Genomic DNA, 19,831 nt, shown 5'->3' on the forward strand with positions numbered 1-19,831 from the left:
GCACGTCCGATTTCGAGACTTTAATTGGCCAGAGGGAATTCCGCCGCGTGGCCTTACTTTACGAGGAAACTTTCAAGATATTTTGAGCCAAGCCGGCTCGGGGCAGAAGGGAATACGCTGCATACACTCTTTTTCCTGTTAGATGGGAGAGTAAGTCGGTGAGATTGAGTCGGCGTGGCCGTAGCGGGTTTGAAAGATTTGGCTTTTATCGCGCGGATACATATGAAACGTTTGCATTTTATGAAAATCTTAGAGACAATATGTACACCCGACTTCTTTCTTTTTTCTTTAAGCTAGAATTGCGTCATGAATACAGGTTCTATTAAGGACTATGCAAAATTATGATATAATCTTACTTTATTGCAACTTTCGATGATTTTTCAAAATATTTTAAATGCAAATGAGTTAAATGTTACATAGTCTAGCTAAATAGAAATGAAAAACAATCTTATTAAACAAAAGCCAAAGTATATGCTTGTTTTTCTTTTTAATATTCTTCTTTTTAAAAATGTTTGATAAATTTACATTATATATAATGGATGCAATTTAATTCTGGATTAAGATGCAACGTCGACATGTCGAGGTCTCTTAACTTTTGACGCGATCTGTTAATCTAATTAGTGCAAGGCAACGCCATTAACTGCACTGCAGCGATGGATTAGTGGACAGTGGTACGTGTGTGCAAACACGCGACGATGCTGGGTTCATCCCGACGAGCTAGGACGATTTACGAGGTTTCACAGGCTTGTCTGGTGCATAGATAGGGCGAATGTGTCAATTACGATAATCGTGCATCGATGATTTATCCGATTTATCCGATGAAATTATTTAGACGCCGTTGACAATTATCACGTCGCGATTTGACCTGAAAATGCAACGCAATACAGTGCGACGTCCTTTCTTCTCGTATTACATTAATTCACAGCATTTCTCAAGTTTCTTAATCTATTTTTCCTTATATTACATATCTTCATTAAATATAGAAATAATTATTATCTATGTTGAGCAACTAAATTCCTTTATTGCCCATCAATCGAAGATCTCGTCTATTCTGTCAATTCTGTTTTCGTTTCATTTTCAATTTTCCTTGCATTCTTTCCTGTGTATTTTGTCTCTCCGGACACAAAATAATCTTCATCATTCGCGAGAGCCGCTGTGGCCGATTTCACGCGAAACTTTTCTTGTGAAAATCTGGACTTCGAGCTCTTGTTTGTTAAATTATTCATCGGAAAATTGTTGGTATCTTCTCCTTCCGAGGTTTTCAAACGGAATCTATTTCGTCTTGTGAATCGCTGGTTCGCATCATGAGCGCGGCGTTTTTTAAAGGGGCCATATTCGAGATACGTTTCTGCGGGATATTGATATACCTCGTTGCCTCTCTCATGATTGTCCGGGACGAAGTGGAAGGTCGATGAATCCGTAAAATCGTCGTAATACTGATACGGCCAAACCGGTAATTGTAAACCGACTGCATCATAGATTACTCGGTCGCCGAGCTCTGGATGATTGCGAGAGCGAAGTATTTCGCGGAATTCGCGATTAGGATTTTTCGGTACGAAAGGCAGTCCAAATTCTGCAACGCCATTCGATCTTTTGTTGTGCCATGGCCGAGATAGTCTTTGGACTTTAAGAATAATTTTGGGATCTACTTGTAAATCCTTGAATCTCGTTATCTCAGACGCTCGTTTCGCTTTCCGATGAATTTTGCGCGGAAAATGATCACTGTCGGTTATTTGAAATATAGGTGAGATATCAAAGACACTGTTTCTTTTACGATGTTTCCGTTGCCAAAATTTTGGGCTAATTAAATAAGAGTTGGATTGAGATTGCACGTCTTTAATGTTGCTTGCTATAGGTGTCTCTTTTTCTATTAAACGAATTCTTGGTAAGGCATAATCGTCGTACGGAGATTGTTTTATTATCGGCAGCAGCTTCCATTCGACGTCATTCAACCATTTATTATTTCTTAATCTCAGAAGCACAAAATTATTCTCGGGATCCATATCCAGGTCACCCAGTTTGTCTAACTTAGCCATATATTTTTCCCTTAATTTATTTCTAGAAAGATTATCATCATCGTAAAAGTAGTCGCCAGTTTTCCAGTTTGCGACGTCATAAATTTTTTTCTCTCTTCCCTGTCTCAGATTTTTCAACTCGATTTCAGGATCTATTTCCTCACGTCGATAGTTTGTCGCACGATTTAATTTTACAGCGTTATCATCTGCTTCTTTTTCCGTTACTGAAACTTTCTGTCGCTCCTCCGAGACCCGAGGCTTCGCGTTCCTCGTCAAGTTTACAAAGCTCGTACTTCCGTCTGCCTTGTCAATTTTTGTCTCGCGGTTTATAGCACGAAGTTTTCCCTTAATCTGATTATTGGCTCCCGCATTTGTCGCTAACTTTTCTTCCGCGCTGACTTCCGTAGCCGCGGAATCAATTGCCGCATCGGTTTTGTTGTCCGCGAAAACATTGATTCTCCGCTCAACCAACTCCAGTTTATTTTCACTCTTTACGCCATTAACATTATTTATTTTCAAATTATTCCATGAGTCGCCATCACGAATTTTGAATGCTGCATGAGATTTAATGGAACGGTCTGTACTCTCGCCGGTTGATGTCTTGTGAATTATGTCCTCTCGCTTCATTCTGGAACTCGTCTCATTGATCGAGGGAGGTTTATGTTTATCTCCTTCCGTCAATTTCTCGAATCGTTCTCTCTCCCTCTTTGTGGTATTCCTCATGTCTTTGCCAAAGGCAACCTCCTCTAACTGTTCTTCGTTCTCCCTTTTCCAGGCTTCTCGCTTGTTGAGCAGTATCACTTCGTCCTCCATGCGATTCTTCCCTTTTATTGGTAACAAATCGAGTATCCTGTCAGTCTCGAGTGCCACGTTTTTCTTATCGATTAATTCCCGTTTCCTCTTTTTTCTCTTCCTTTTCAACTTCGCATCGAGGAGATCGAACGAATCGTAAATTCTTGGTTTCTCGTAATCTAAATAATAAAGCAAAGCCTGATCGTTTTCTTTGGGATTTGCGCGTTTTTGTCGCGATTTCCTGTATCCTAGGGATGATCCTACGTGATCTAGGTGTCTGCGATGCTCATTGTGTCTCTGCTTTGATTGTCTATGATTTTTATTTTTCTTTTGATTACGGAGCCTCTGGCGTTTCGTTTTGCGACGTCGCCGTCGTTTCGGTGGAATGTTATCGACGCTGCGCGTTTCTCTGCGACCAAATGCACCGTGACCTGGAAATTTTAAAACATAACAGAGCATAAATTTGTTGTACTAACTTATTCTTCTGAGAATATTAAGTAAAAATATAATAAATCAAACAAATTGACTGCTTTTATCACAGAATATGCGAAAATGATCAAGCAGATATTTTTTCGTACTATTTTTGGATCAGATATTATGCGGACGTTATTACTCGAGTACGAAAGTTTGGTCGAAACCGCCATGATTTTTTTTTATTGACTCGATGCGGAAATAGTTTACCATGCCGTGGTATTTAGACCGAAAACATTTCCGATAACCAATTTCCCGATATCGATAATTAAAGGAACATCACCCGTAACATTTATTTGCCGCATTTTATGTGCCGAAATTTTGATATTCTTAAACTTGTCAATTATAAATAATAAATATATATATTAATATTTTTTTTAGAAGACACTGTAAAAATAATTAAAATATAATCACTAAAGATATTACGTACTATCGTGGAGCTGTTTATCTATTGTTTCAAACGAATTGTTGAACCGGAGAAGATTATGCGAATCAATTGGCAAAGAGAATGCGTCTTTTGTCATCGAATGGCTTGCATTAATGACATTAGGCACTGCGCTTTGATATTGCAAGATATTTCCGGTTCTAGCTTTAGCTGCGCCGAACATTGATGTAGGCTTTCCTTTTGTTTCTGCAGTTTCTTGCGCTTCGATGTATTGCAAAAGTAGGTTTAACTGCTGACTCTAAATGATAAACATTTTTTTCTGATATAGTTTTCAGATATTTTTGTGATATTTATGAGATATCTTTTATCATATATAAAATTTTATCACCATTTCTAGCCAAATATCAAATGGTACATTAACTTACACTTAAATATAAAATCTTACCAAATAGTCGTGGACTGTTTGAACCTTTGTTTTCTCTTTTGCAGTCAGGGCGTTATATTCCTTTACAAGAGTTTCCAATATTCTCACTTTTTTCTGTAGATCATTAATATTTCTTTCTCCCTCTTGCTCGACGGTGCTGTCAAACAGGAATTTGCGTCCTGTGTCTTGCTCTGGAATAATTTTCTCACGGACCAATGGCAGCATTGGTGCCTGGGTTAAAAATTAATATTTATTAATTGATTGAAGAATTAATTATATCGCACGATATAATTAATATGCAATTGAAGATTACATACCTCTTCCAACGATTCCTCCTCTCGATCCATCTCCAGCATCCAGCCTAAAAATTCTCGCATATCCGGTGATAAAGTAACGCAAGTTTTCTTTTGCACTTCATTTAGAATTAGCGTATCAAGGAGTCCCATAACTTTCTTCATCATTTCCGTGTGATTCGTCTAAAGCATATTAATTTGAAAAATAAAAATTTGAAACGATCAACATTTCTGTCATATACGATACACGCAAATCTCATGATAAATATCGTGATTACTCCATCTTTGTCGAGTCTTTCTTGATAAATGTTACCCCTTATCACATCTTTCGTTTTGTGATCGCGTTGAAATCCAGGACCAAGAACACTCTTCAATCGATCATTTTTTTTGACCTGTAATATCATGTGATTATTATTATAATTATTATTTTTATGTTAGAAGACCATTCTATGCGTCAAATAATTTTTCATATTCGATAAAAGGGATATCGAAACTAGCTTTGAATCACACAACACGATCCTTTACTTGCCTGTTCGAATATTTGCTCGACTATTTTTCCAGCTAGTTCGCCGTGAAGAGCCACGTCCATCTGCGACTCGTCGTCGATGTTGTCGGCTGCGAAGAGCAGCGTAATTTCCTTTCTACGTGCATCATCCATCTCCGGCTTCACTGTCTGAAAAATCATCCTTAATTCTTTTCTCTTTTTAATCCAGTCGCGCGATCTACGACGCGATCAGCGGTTGTCCTTTCACTCACACTTTGATCATCCGCATTCTCGTAAAACACTTTTTCGCCCATTGCCTCGTTCATTTTTGCACGAAGTAGTCCTTGCTCAGCTATTTTATTCTTCTGAACTTTAGTGCGTCTAATCAAAGGAGATACTTCTGCTTTGTTCTTCTGCTTTAAATCACCCCGGTTCTTCGACATATCAGACCGTTGTGTGTGATGTCTTCTGTTTCTATTTGAGGAAGAGTGCGAACTACTTTTCTTTGCGTGTTTTTTCGAGGAGTGCTTATCCTTTTTATTCCCTTTTCCGGATTTCTCCTTCTTTCTAGTATTAGTTCGAGGAATTTTCGAGTATCGATCACGATTTTGTGTGTCACTGTTCCAGTTTCCAATTTCATATGCGTCATACGGTTCATCGAATTGATTTTCGACGATATTCGGAGAATGAAACTGATTAACTAGATTTCTACTCGTTTCATCGTAATCGTGTTTATTTTGATTCAAGTTGTCGTAAAACGTGCGGTACAAAACAGCTGCTCTTCTAATTCTTGTTTGGTTATTTACGTATTTTTGTTCGGCACCTTCGAGGTCATCACCATCCATATTAATCGTATTCATTAAAATCGATTCTTGAACATTTTTAGCCCTTCGCTCAGATACATCATGATTATTATTATTAAAAACATTAAATGAATTTGTGATTGTATTATTGTCCCAATTTTGTGATTTCGATGAATTATCATGAAAGGTTTGCAAAAAAGTTGTATTTTCTGCGTCTAATAAGTCCGAAATTATTGTATTGTCTATAGCTTTCAGTCCTCTGCCCAATCTGACTTTTACATCGGAATCATCATGCCAATATGGTGATTCTACAAAAGATTCATATAAGTCTTGTGAACTAATCGCCGCCTGCTCCTCCAAATTTAGATTTCGTTTCAATAATTCATGTGTTTTGGACTCGATGTACTTGGTATTTTCGTATGGAGTCTCGGAATCTGTATCGATTACTGGTCGTCCTTCGGGAAGCGGAACATTTTTATCTTCTGAAACCTACATCAATTAATTATTTCATATTATTGCGAAAAAAGTATAAATAACATTGCCATAAATAATAATCACAAACATACTGTAGATACTTTTGACTTGGCAGTTGTTCTGACAGAAAATGAACTCGGTAAATTTTCCTCCGTTGAACTCTGCTCTATGTCACCTTTAAACATATCATGCATGACTTTAAGTGCGAAATAATTGCTCGCCAGAGTGCTATTCGAATCTACTCCTATCAATCAAATATTTCGTAAAAGTATTGCTATTATATAAGTATTATAAAAATAACCGTAATAAAACTACAGCTAGATGAAGAAAGAAATGAAGACAGAAATAAACTTGTCATTAAAATCAAAATTAATATAAAATATTAAAAAATCATATGGATAGATTTGATTTAAAGTGAAAATAAGTAAGAATTCTTTTATTCTTGATGATTGGATTCAATATTTACTCATCAAAGATGCATCAATTGATTGAAATCTCTTTTGTGTTTTGTCGTTTTGACTCGAGCTGAGGAATCTATCGTTCAATGGCTGTAATTGAGAGGGATTTGTATCAAGCATATCATCTGATTCATAGCGTAGTCTTTGATCGCCTCTGAGCCGAGATCTGCTCTTTAATTCACCATCAGGCCAATCGTACAAGTTCTTTAATTCTTCATACAGGAACTCAACATTATTTGAATCATTCTCTTGATAATAATAATCTTCTGATCTGCAAAAAGAAGTAGGTAAACATTACATTTGCACAATTTCGTGAATCATGTGTATGTATGTAACCCTAAATAATTTTAGCAGAATTTATTTCTGAATTTTCTTCAGTTAATATTTATTCATTGATTTTTAGTTTAAAATATATAAAATATTCTAATTATTGTAGAATTATGAAGGATTTAAAATAAGCTATTTCTGCAAATTATTATCATGTTAATTATGCATAAATCAAGCAATACTCTACTATTTAAAATTTTGTATATGTATATTTTATATATATTACAATGTATAACGTAATTTTTAAAGTATTTGTACCGATCGTTTTCAAAATCTTCATAGAAATCTTTTGAATTTTCCAATTCTTTACTTTGATCCATAATCTTGATAGGCTGAATATCCAATAAAATATTTTTGACAACATTGGGATTTACATCTGCATTGGATATGTATTCTAAAGGTTCATTCAAAGTTTTTTTCTTATTGTCTAATAATAACTCTGAATTCTTTTTCGATGATGCGCTTCTATCCTCAAACGGTTGGTCCAACCTATCAGACATCTATTTTTTGGTCGTTTGCATCAATAGCATCAAATTGCATGCATTTATGTGATAAATTTATAATTAAAATAGAAGGTATCTTATAATATATGTGTGTTATTAGTGAGAGAGACAATCAATAACAAGATATGTGACTTCGTTAGGTTGCAAAATAATTCTATTTACCATTTCGATTTCGCGGCAGCTGACTCTTCGTGATAAACATCATTCGCAAAATCTTTGCTTTGACGAATTTTCCCCAAGTTTTCCTTAGACAATAATTGTCTTTCCTCATTGAACATGTTCTCGAAACTAGATCCTAACGAACTGAGGGGCTTTCTATCACTTTGATCTTTCTTCGTAGTCTTATTCTTACGTTCACCAAGATCAACGACAATTTCTTCTTTTGGCTCTTTGTTCTTTGCTTTTGCTTTTCTGAGTTCTTCTTTCATTACCGCCTCGGCGTTTTCATTTTTCTTCTTCCCTAAGTCACCTGACTTACATGATGATTTGCCAGCTGCGGTCAATTGAAATTTCGATGTCCAATTAGTTTCAGAAATTTACTATATTTTTAGTTACACACTTTTTAATATGAATTTTATTATGCTTATCTTACCGCGCTTTATTTTCGCATTAATTGAAAATTTATTATCTTTATTTACAGCTCCCTGCTCGTTTATTGGAGCATCGCGTTCTTGCTCTTCATCATCATCATAATCGTAATACTCGACCATATCCAACATACTATGTCTTTTTCTTCTATAATTTCTACTGTCTTTGTCCTTTTTCTTATCAAGCTTTTGCTTAATTAACATATCAACTTTAGCTCTTACAGGGTCAATTTGCTGTCTAAATGAAGATTGTCCCTCTTTATTCCTTTCCACTGCATTATCTGTAAATATGTCTTATACATTACTTTTGTATTATTTTCGCTGTGAACGGCAAATTCATCAAATTTTTATACCTTCAACTACATCTTCTCTGTCATTATAGAGCCCTTTAAGTTCTTCGACATTCTGATTTTGATATTCTTCATTACTTTCATCGTAATTTATCGCCGCTTCTTTCTCGGCTGCTGCATTCTCTGCTTCATTATTCGTGTCAATATTTTTATAAGGGTATACAGATTGTTTGTAACGAGCGTTATGATTTGTTTCCGCAATCTGAGAATTTAAAGCATCTTGCATACGACTTTCTTCAGCTTTATCTTCGCGTTTATTTCTAGTCAATATTTTTCCCAAGTTTGCAGAATCGGTTATTTTATTTTGCTGTCGATTCTCATTCACATTTTCAATATGACTCTTAGTCGCAATACTAAAAACTGATCCCATGCTCTTTATCGATGAATCTCCAGTTTCGCCATCGCCTGAAATCGTGGAAATCCATAATAATTTCCTCTGTAAATTATTATCGGATTTGTGATATTCGTGAGCTTCCATTATAGTTCGAGTACCTTCCTTTACATTCATAGTCTCATTTCCGTTTGACCCGAGAACACGAATATCGATTTTATCAGTATCCAAATTTCCATTCGATTTATTTGCGTTGCTATTCTCGACACTTAGAGGCGGAACCATCTGTTGCTGCTTTCGTAAATCGTTGTCTACAGTCACCGGAGTGAGATCCTTCAGTATTATCGATTCACCAGTCTCAGATATATTTATATATGCGGTTTCCGGTTTCATTGTAGTATTAGTGACAGAATCAATCAGCGAAGTCAAAGAGTCTTCCCTTGCATTTGTATTTCTTGACTCGTCGACTTCATCTTCGTTCGTCTTCATCTTCGCCACGGACATACCGTCTTTTCCCATTTGCCGAGACAATCTCGTCGTCGTCTCTGCCTCCTGCTTTTGATATAGACGCCCTCGAGGCTCAAATATTTTGATGACACCGGGTATCGACTCGCGGTTTTGCGTTCCATCTGCCTCAATCTCTCTTTCTTTCGTGGCTACGGTTGTTGTGACGACACAGCTCCATGATTCATCTGTCCCGATACCGAACCCATGCGACATATTTCCCTTGGGAAACTCCTTTTCCGCGCCCTTCGATTGTTCATCATCTATGCTGAGTCGCGATATTTTCTGCGCCGCGGATCCTAATTTCTCTCCGTCGCTTCGATATTTCAGGGATTTCCCAAAATCATAGGCACTATCGTTTATTGAAAAATCTATCAAATTAGTGAATGCTCTTTTTCCGAAATCGGGAGAATTAGTAGGATTCTCCGCTGTATGATCAATAGTTTTTAATATCCTTTTGATTGTGGAACGTTGACCAATTTTCTTCAAGCTTGTGTTAGGAACTTCATTTTTGGTAATATGTTCTGGTAAATGCGTTTGTAAGTCTATTTTTATGACAAATAATGATTTGTTATCGAAGGAATGATCATTTAAATATAGTTCTGTACTTGGAGAATATTTCAGTTCAAAAATATTTGTTTTGTTAGCTTTTGGGATAATCGTTAAATTATTGAAATGATTATTTGAAAAAAATCCTTTATCTAAAAAATTTTGCGAATCGGTAATATTCATCTTGTTTGAAGCGTTCACTGAATTTTTTCCATCGTTACTGAGACTAGAATATAATTCGGTAACGACTTCTTCAGTATTTCGTATTGTAGTTATATTTTTGAGAACATTATTAATTATTTCAATTTTTCGGTAGCGGTTATTTTCAGGAATATCTTTCTGATGATTTGTGTAATTTGAATCATCGATAAAACTCCTTCTACTGCGTTTACTGCGATCATGTGATTCTTTCGAATTTCCTTTCCTAAAGTATGTTTCTCCAAATTCTACTTCCTGAAAAAGTTTTGAGTCACTTTCATCTTCGTTATCTACATTTTTTGCTCTTTTTAGCCTCCGCATTGTTTCTTTATCAAGGTAGTTGTCAAGATCTCCTCTAAAATTGTACATTTCAGCTGTCGATCTTGGCTCATCCCACCAATTAGATTCTCCTGAAAAAGTTGATTATAATAATGACAGTAATAATGACAATATTAATCGTAATTATTACTTTTCGGTATTATATTTCTTCTTTTATAGCCCAGCATCAAACTATCTCTTAATTCTAATATAGTTCTCTTCAAAGATTCCAATGATAGCGGTACATTTCGAGTTTTACCATTTCTGATTGCAACTGGAGATCTCCGCAAAGCAGTTAAATCATTTGCATGTATCGGATCGTGCAATGATACTTCGAATTGATCCCGCAATTCAGCATGTAACTTTTCGTCTTTGCTCGAATCTAAGAGATCATGTTTAACATGTTGTTCATCAAATCTAAGTCAATATTTTTATCATATTTTAATTATTTCGATAATACCAGAATTAACGAGATTTTCAGGAGATTCGTAATCTCGAAGCCATGTACTTTTGCCGTTAGTCACTTTGGGATTCTCATTAGAATTCGACCAGTCGCGCGAGGAATGGAAATTCTTCTTTCCAGTCCAATCTTTCAATGGCTGATCGACTATCGTTCCTTTTTCGTAGACAGCTCTATCTAACCTACGCTCAAGAGTGGAATGAATTTCTATCTGTTTACTATAAGAAACATGCTAGCTTTTAGAAGATTTGCTACGTACAAGTATGAAAAATGTAGTCCATTAATTCAAGTCAAATAATCTTATAAATTATATGTAAATTATTATTTTTATCTGAACGTGTTTGTACCAATGAAAAAAAATATCGTTTTAGAAAGATAACACAATAAGAAAAAATAAAATATTTATCAAAAAAAAGCTCTATAAAAAATAAAATATTACTCTAACACTAAAAATATTTTTATTTTTGGATATTTATTTAAATAATTTTTTTAGGTTTTATTTAAACAAAAAATAAATTATAATTTTGTAATATATTAATATTATTCGTTGCTCTTACGTGCCATGGGACTGATAAAGAGCGTTATCAGCATTAAACGTCATATCATTATCTAGATAGACTCTTTGAGGTACATCGCGAGTACTCTTCCGTCCATATTTCTTCTGCAGCATCCACATCGTTTCATAATTCCGATCGAAGCCCCTCTTGCCGCGTAACCTACTTCCATAACCAATATCATCCCGTTCCAGGATATTCCTCGTGTTGATGGATACCGTAGAGTGCTGGTTTGTATGCGCCAGCGGACTGTATCGGAAATATTCCTATTAAATCACTCAATAAAAATTGGCGCGTTTCTAAATCACTGTAGAATTCAAATATATAGATCGAGGTTGTTGGTAACTTTTTCCAATTGAAGTAGACACTTCTAGCGATTAAAATTTATGGAAATTGAGTTACGCTTAGTAACAATTCCTATTATATTGAATTTATCTTACTTTTTATTTTACTTTTTGCTTTCTTGTTACAGTAACAAGCAACATAACTTATATCTAGGCTCTTACTCATTTAGGCGTGTTCTATGATTAATATGACGCGTGACGTGATCTATCCACTTCAAATCGTTCTGCGCATTTAGAACATCTTCCAGAAATCTATTTAGAGCCGCGCTACTTTTCTCATCGCTAATCATCACAGATTTATTCATGGAATAATTTCGATTGCCGTCAACCTATATGTTTAAAAGACAATATCACAACTTAATAAGATAATTGACATACATTAATTTCCTGTATTGTTACTGAGTACCAGAAAAATAGTTCGTAGAATAATATCTATAAAAGAGAAAGAGAAAATTAACACTTGCACAAGCGACTCGTATTCTTAAATGTACCACGGGCTTCAAACATTCTGCAGCAGCATTCTTGCTGCGAAGACAGCGGAATATCCTGCCGCTGACAATCCCTTCCTACCACCCGCACCGACACGTTAGCGCGTTATAATAATGCTGGGTGGATGTCCCGTAACGCATCGCGTGCATACTATTTTGCTTCGTCCTTTTTCCGACGCGGTCGTGCGGCCGAAACAATGGGATTCTACATCCGGGAGCCGCGGGCACGGAGTGCGGTATTATTAAAAATTCACTCCCCCCAGCGTGGCTGAAGTGGCCTCTGGCAATCTGCATCTCATTCCCGGTGGGCCCTTGTGCCATCAGGTGGCTGGCAGCCACCACCAGCAGCTAGCGCGCTGCGGAAAAGGGGTGGAAAACTTGAGCCTCGCGACGCAGTGGTTTCGCGGTAGGACACGACGTTGCGGTCGGTTTGCCGAACAAAAAAAAGATCTTACACCCAATTATACGCGGCATTTAACTAAATAAAGACTCGCCTTCCATCTCACCCTCAGTCTGCCTTTCGACCTAACGTAGCTAGCGCTGTATATGTGTATACTAGAATTCTTTTTGTTAAACTGCCTACGATAATGAAATGTCTTTGTTGGTTGAAAGATGTCTAATTTTATTAGAGAACGCTTAAGTGTGTATTATAAATTATAAGGTAGGGTAAAAGTACCAAATGTGGATCACTTTTTATATTTAAATAATTATAATATTTTCCATTAAATGGTACATACCACAAGATTCTTTAGCATTTGTTTTATCTCTTTCAAGTGCCAATTGAATTTAATTTATTACACGGAGAGAATTTTTTCTTAGAATTTACCCTGAAAATATGACAGTCGTGGGACAACATTGTATTTTGAAGAATTTTAACATAAATCCCTCTCATTCATTAATAAAACTACAATAAAGTTTAAAATAAGTTTGATCAATTTTACTGAAGTGCATGGTAAAAATCTTCGAGATACAATGTTGTCCCACGACTGTCATATTTTCTCAGGGTAAATTTTAAAAGAAAATTCTCTCCGTGTAGGAACAGCGCTACACATTTTATTGATATCGTTAATTAATTAAACATGTGCAGTTAATTAAATTATGTATTTTTAAAAATTCATTTATTTATGAGTGCGAGCGTGGCGTAGCAGGCAGCGCACGAGACTGTTATGCCAAAGATCCCGGGTTTGATCCCAGAATCGAAAAATGGTTTCGAACGCTCGTAGCTCCTCTCGCAAGGCAATGGCAAACCACCGAGAATCCTTGCCAAGAGCACTTCTCTAATAAATCGTCATTCGGAATTGACGTTAAACTATAGGTCTCACATGACTGTGTACAACCAGCGTGCGCATTATCAGGCATATGAGAGACGTCACTACGCTCAGTCACGAGCAATAGGAATGAGGATGAGGAAAAATTCATTCAAAGTGTAATATCATAAGAATTGCCTTATGCCTTTTATAGTAAATATAGCATTATGTTTTATGGAAAAAAAAACACCACACACACACACACACATCAATGTTATGTTCAGTTAAGATTAAACGTATCCCCGGGTGTTTAATATGTTATAACAATGCTTATAAATATTTTATTAATTGTTTGATATTGTTCTGGATAAAAAAAAATGTGAATTTTTTTTTTTAAATATGATCCACACACAACTAGTGGTTTTACCCTATATTATAACATGACTGCCAAATACGACTTAGTTGCTGTTTGTAGATAATTACATGGATAATTAAATTTTTATTAAACCCATGTAAATATTGAACATTTCTCATATTTTCAATTTATGTTCAGAAATGTTTTCTTATTTTAAATCTGACCAATTTTCAATATTTGACTCAATAAAAATCGCAACGCTTAGATAGGATAAAATATTGGATAAAATTACCTTATCGATACAATATGATATAATGAAATATTTTTTTTATAAAAATACTATGGTACGGGGAAAAATTATATTTTACTATTTCGTTACATAATTTGAATTATTTGTGATCTCCTTACATTATTTTATCTGTTTTCTATTTCTAGAAAACGCATTAACGCTTTATAATGTTTTAAGACATTCTGATTCCGTTTGCAAGCGTGACGATCCTTTTCGCAAATTCTCCATCAATCGGCCATTGCGGGAGTCGAGTACCGAAAGTGCGGCGGGCATAATCAATCACAAGGCATTTTCGGCCGCAATACGCGACCGAAGAGAGGAACGATAGACGACAGTTCGCATAGTTCCGAAACGGAAACGGTAATATCGCTGGCCCGGGGCGACCAACCCTTTGTCATTTTGTCACTCGGCATAAAGACTGAGAGCTGGCGGAAGAGATGCTCTGCGCGTTCCCGTATGTCTCCCGCCAAAAGAAATTAACGCTTGAAATATTAAAAAAACGTCCTTGAGAACAGAATCTGTCGTCGCATGTCACTCTCGGCCGATTCAGATATTATTCCTTTTATCAATCATGATGATACACTCGCCTTGTAAAATCTCGTAGAAAATTTCTACCGAGAAAATTGGGTGCATCATCAAGTAACGACAAGCATCATTCTAGATTGATGAAATATTAAAATAGTTTTAATTACGTAAATATATTTTGATTAACCTTATTATTTTTATGTTGGTGTGGAGAAATGGTCGATTTTTTTGAGTTTTTAATCGATTCGAATCTTTCCTTCGTGTATATTGCTTTTCTTTGATCACGTTTGCTAACTTCCGCCAAGCTGAACGTAGAAATGATGGAAAACATGTAGATCACGAGGCATACTCGAAGGCAAAATAGTGAGATAGAGGACGATCCGGCTTTTCGTTTCATGCTGTAAAATATTATAAGTTAATATCTGTCATTTACTGTCACGACACAAATTAAAACGACGGAGTTTTTCAGAAAATAAGTTTGAATATTTCAAATCATTAAAATTTTGTATTTTAATTTTAAAATGCAATTTTGAAGTAACAACTAATGATAGAGAAATGAGAAGATATACATTTTTTAATTTTACGTTTTCCTTTTTTTTCTCTTTATATTCCGTTCTTTTATCCAAGCAATTGAAAAATCACAATTATGTCGTTGTAGCAAATAACCGATATGATATCTCAAAATTAGTTTCAGCAACAAATATACATATATAATCTATGAATATTATTCATTAAGATATTATAATTTAATCGTACAGTGCAGTAGATGCAAAATTTAACAAATAGGTACATATTGGATATTTAAACGAAAATCGATCGATTCCCTGATGATTTATACGAGCCAAAGAAATGGGGCAAGTCGAATTCAATTTAGCAAGCAAGCGCGCGCGAGAGACTTCGTCACTTCATAAATCCGCTAGCAGGATTGCACACGCGTATATGTGTGTGGCACGCGGAGTATATAACGGGTTATTAAGTCCCGATCTCGGAAAGACATTAATTTCACGGTCGCGCATAACTTTCCTGTCACAATTTGCATTCGGCTTGGGCCTCTCGCCGGAGCGCACGGCGGGAAATTAAAAACGTCCGATCGTAAAGCCTCGAAAAAGAAGTGAAATATCATCGCCCTCGCATTCTGAATCGTAATCAGCCGTATTACTCAGCCGCGGGAGCTCTGCGTCTAGTTCGACTCCTTTGCGAAATGTGAAAAACCTTGCAACCGGAAGCGGGAAAACGTACCGCGATTGATACCATCGCTTATGCCCAATATTTATCAAGGAAATAAATGATCCGAGTCAAAGAGAATTGTCGGTGAGAAGAATTGTCCCTAATTTCTTCCTATCGACGTATTCGCGTTATTGATAATTCGCATCTTCGCACAATGATCAATCACTCAAGAAGCAAGACCAATTGCGTGATTAACAATAACTCGAGTGTCTTTATTCTTTATTTGTGTCCAATATCTCCAACGTCGCAAACCCATCTCTCCTTCGATTATTCGCTGAGACAAAAACCGCAGAGGATCGCCATTCAACAAAAGCGCAAGGAATAAAGGCCTAAGCGATCGTTCCGTTCTCCAGCGATCGCACGAAGGGGAAAGTCAGGGGAGGATTTTCAGGAGGATTTCTCGTTTGCCGTAATCTCTCCCGGTGGAATGTGAGTCCGAGAGAGTCACCACCGCACGAGCGTATCGTTACAGCGCTATGAACGAACGAATGGTAGGAGAGTTGGATGTTTCATCGTTTCGTCAAGGATCGTGAATAAAGGAGCGGGCTAACGAAAAAGTAACGAACCCGGTGGAGGGAGCGGAGAAGGGGGCGAGAGAAGAGAAGAGTGGCGATATAATGTACCGCGTAAGAGCCATTAGGTTATTAAAAACAGTGGTCGCTAGATGCGAATAATGAACCGGCTGGTGGCTACCGAGGGGCGCGACAAAGGCGGAAAATTAGCCCTGATAACTTCACGTTTGAATGCTGAGGGTGGCGGACGCGGAAAAGGAGAACGAAAGGAGGGAAAACGAAGCGCGCTGGTAATCTCGACTTCGTCTCTTCCTGTGATGACGGCCTTGTTCCCGTTCGTTCGTTCACCACGTCTCTCGTTGGCTATGTGTTTGCGAAGACATCACGAAGGAGACGTCTCGATTTCCTCGAGCGTGATCCTCGTGCGATTTTCTACGAAGAAGAGCAATACTCTTTCGGAATTAGTCTCAATAATCTTACAATTTTCTTTCAGAATAATAGAGTAAAAGAAAGTTCAAATGAGGAATAAAACTGTGTGTGTGTGTATATATATATATCTACATATATATATATATATATATATATATATATATATATAACCATAAAGCAAGTTTATACCTATATAATTAAATAACGAGCAGCTAAATGAATTAATTTTAAATCAATTTATTTCTTGGGAAATTTTCTAATTCGGTTAGCTTTCATCTAACAATCATCTGTATATATGCCTCTCCAAAATACAAAACAAGTAAATATCATACATATCTGTAATTATTTTTATTTGAATACTTTTGATACGTAATGCTAAATTTGCAGCTCAAGTATTCGAATTATTATGATTTTTATGGTATACAATTTAAAACGGAAATTTCATGAACGAGAGAATATAATGAAAACAGAGATTGGCACGTCACTTATACGATTGCGGCTCTTTTTACCTGGTATTTTGCGGTGCGCTGGATTAACAACTCGTTTTCGCACGTACACTCATGCGCGCGCCATCGACGATAACGTTCGCGAAAACGATCTATGTCACGCTGTGACGATTGAATTGCGTCCGTTGACGTCTCGCATAACAAATTTCGATCGAGCATCGATTGTTTCGCATCGATTATCGATTTCAATAAATGCGCATATCTTCCCGCTGCCGCATTTCCATCAGTCTTTTTTATCTTTCACTCAACAAAGAGAGTAACGTTTGTTAAAACCAGTCATTACATGTTCGGTGATACTCACGGGCATTCAATTAATCATTGAAATGATAAATCCGCCATCCGTGAATATCGCAGGATTCCTTTTGATTAAATTATATCCGAAGAAAATCGACGCCAACTCGTATTATACAAGACATCTTTAAATTACTGAGTACGATAGTAAACCTAAGCCATCTTGAGAATGTTGGGGATTAAAACACACCTGTGAAATATAACACGCGCGCTCGCAACGTCTTTCTTAGGACTAGGCGAGTTTATTTTCGGCGTATGGACGAAAACTTCTTGCATAGAGGAATTTCGTTACGACGCTCGCAGCCCTCGCAGGAAATATCCAAAGTCTACAGAGGTCGAATCTCGTAAGTGTGTGAAATAGGCTCCATGCATTAATTTTCGCACGTATAGGCACGCTTCGCACGTGAATGAACGAGAAAACAAGGAACGCCACATCTAGTTGAATAATCGATTTATATGGTCGTCATATATAGCTAATCTTGTTAATATTCTCACAGACGAATTTGGGCTAATCGCTCCCACTCGAATTTCTGTTCAAAAAAGCGTATATTATAATTTTAGATACATTGGAGAAAAGAGAAATCTTCGAATAAGATATAATGTTAAAAAATATATTATAGTAATCACTGCATTGTTGAATAAATCAGTTGGAGCAACAATACTTTAACAAAAAAAATAGTCTCCATTTGTTGGTGCTGGTAATAATTATTATTAAGGCTCTTTTCCCTCACTACTATTTCAGATTGTGACATCAGAAGCAAGAAAATGTATGATAAAAATTTTTATACAATATTAATGTAAAATTATGTTCCAATAAAACAACACCTAACAGGAACAAGAATAAATATGAAGTATAAATCTATTCTATCGATTGCAATGTTATTTTATTGAAAAATATTTCTTTCAAATATATTTTACAAGAATTTTTATTATATGCTTTCTCGGTTTTGACGTTTTAGACACAATCTGAGATAGTAGTGAGTAAATAGGAGTTTTAAATATAACACGGATGTATAACATATTATTAATATAATATCAAAACCTAAATGTGTTATTACATTGAGTATCATTAATTCATTAGTTCTTATCAAAAGTTAAAATTATTAGGTTTGCCTAGCTGGCCCCGCCACTTAACCAAATCTTAATGAAAAAATTATGGAATAATGCGCTATTTATGCGCTACCCATATCAGTAAAAGAAAATTTTTGCGCTCATTCCGTTTAAAAAAAAATTTTTTTTATTGGGGGGCTGAGTAGGCAGTCAGTAAACCACCCCCCCCCCATTAAAAACAACCGATTTAGAAAATTAAATACACAGGATTTATGCGCTATTTATGCGCTGCTATTTTCAAGCATTTTTTATTTTTGCGCTGCAACTCTTAAGGCACTTCCCTCTTGGAGCGAACAGTCTTATTCACCCCGAAGTCGTTTAAAATTGCAAATTTAAATTCACTGACTATGCGAAACAATTCTCTGATTCATGCGCTACTGTTTCCAAGCATTTTGGATTTTTGCGCCAAGAGTCATATTTACTTGAGGTGAATATGAGTGTTCGCTCTAAGAGGGAAGTGCCTTAAGGGCTGCAGCGCAAAAATCCAAAATGCTACGAAATAGTAAAAAATTATGGAATAATGCGCTATTTATGCGCTACCTACATCCGCAAAAAAAATTTTTGCGCTCGTCCTGTTCGAATGTGAGCATTCGTGAGCAAACGATGAGCAAACGAATGCAGAAAAAAATATTCGATTTTTTAATATTTTAAATTTCGTATAACTTTTGAACTAAGGGTGAGCAAATGAAAATTCCAACGGAGCAATCGTGAGCAAACGATGAGCAAACGTATGCAAAAAAAATATTCGATTTTTTAATATTAGGGGGGTTGCGGGAAGTTGACCCCCAAAATTTAAATTTCGTATAACTTTTGAACTAAGGGTGAGCAAACGAAAATTCCAACGGAGCAATCGTGAGCAAACGATGAGCAAACGTATGCAAAAAAATATTCGATTTTTTAATATTAGGGGGGTTGCGGGAAGTTGACCCCCAAAATTTAAATTTCGTATAACTTTTGAACTAAGGGTGAGCAAACGAAAATTCCAACGGAGCATTCGTGAGCAAACGATGAGCAAACGAATGCAAAAAGAATATTCGATTTTTTAATATTGGGGGGGTTGCGGGAAGTTGACCCCCAAAATTTAAATTTCGTATAACTTTTGAACAAACGGTGAGCAAACGAAAATTTCAACGGAGCATTCGTGAGCAAACGATGAGCAAACGAATGCAAAAAAAAAATATTCGATTTTTTAATATTGGTGGGCTAGCGGAAAGTTGACCCCCAAAAT

The 19,831-nt window shown here is 36.2% G+C and overlaps 1 protein-coding gene across 1 annotated transcript; it reads right to left on the reverse strand.

Annotated features, from left to right (window-relative positions):
• Window positions 1-479: 479 nt before the first annotated feature.
• Window positions 480-17,310, reverse strand: LOC108766981 (uncharacterized protein PF11_0213). Its single transcript, XM_018516589.1, has 19 exons — window positions 17,206-17,310; window positions 14,716-14,926; window positions 11,787-11,953; window positions 11,284-11,529; window positions 10,727-10,944; window positions 10,418-10,648; window positions 8,370-10,358; window positions 8,022-8,297; window positions 7,592-7,922; window positions 7,185-7,415; window positions 6,608-6,870; window positions 6,234-6,316; window positions 5,137-6,156; window positions 4,910-5,053; window positions 4,659-4,772; window positions 4,405-4,563; window positions 4,109-4,318; window positions 3,709-3,961; window positions 480-3,238 (listed from the first exon to the last, which is right to left on the reverse strand). Exons 2-19 carry the CDS (start codon window positions 14,923-14,925, stop codon window positions 1,047-1,049), a joined length of 8,337 nt encoding a protein of 2,778 aa, XP_018372091.1. The 5' UTR covers window position 14,926; window positions 17,206-17,310; the 3' UTR covers window positions 480-1,046.
• Window positions 17,311-19,831: the final 2,521 nt, after the last annotated feature.

Source organism: Trachymyrmex cornetzi, unplaced genomic scaffold (genome assembly GCF_001594075.2).
Source record: "Trachymyrmex cornetzi isolate Tcor2-1 unplaced genomic scaffold, Tcor1.1 scaffold641, whole genome shotgun sequence".
Lineage (NCBI taxonomy): Eukaryota > Metazoa > Arthropoda > Insecta > Hymenoptera > Formicidae > Trachymyrmex > Trachymyrmex cornetzi.

Bases quoted from the DNA above. Each gene is read 5' to 3' on its own strand.
- LOC108766981 (XM_018516589.1), bottom strand. From the start codon at position 14,925: ATGAAACGAAAAGCCGGATCGTCCTCTATCTCACTATTTTGCCTTCGA. The intron at 7,923-8,021 runs GTAAGATAAGCA...AATTGACCGCAG, and splicing joins TAATGCGAAAATAAAGCGCG to CTGGCAAATCATCATGTAAG. The intron at 6,871-7,184 runs GTACAAATACTT...TTCTTTTTGCAG, and splicing joins GAAGATTTTGAAAACGATCG to ATCAGAAGATTATTATTATC.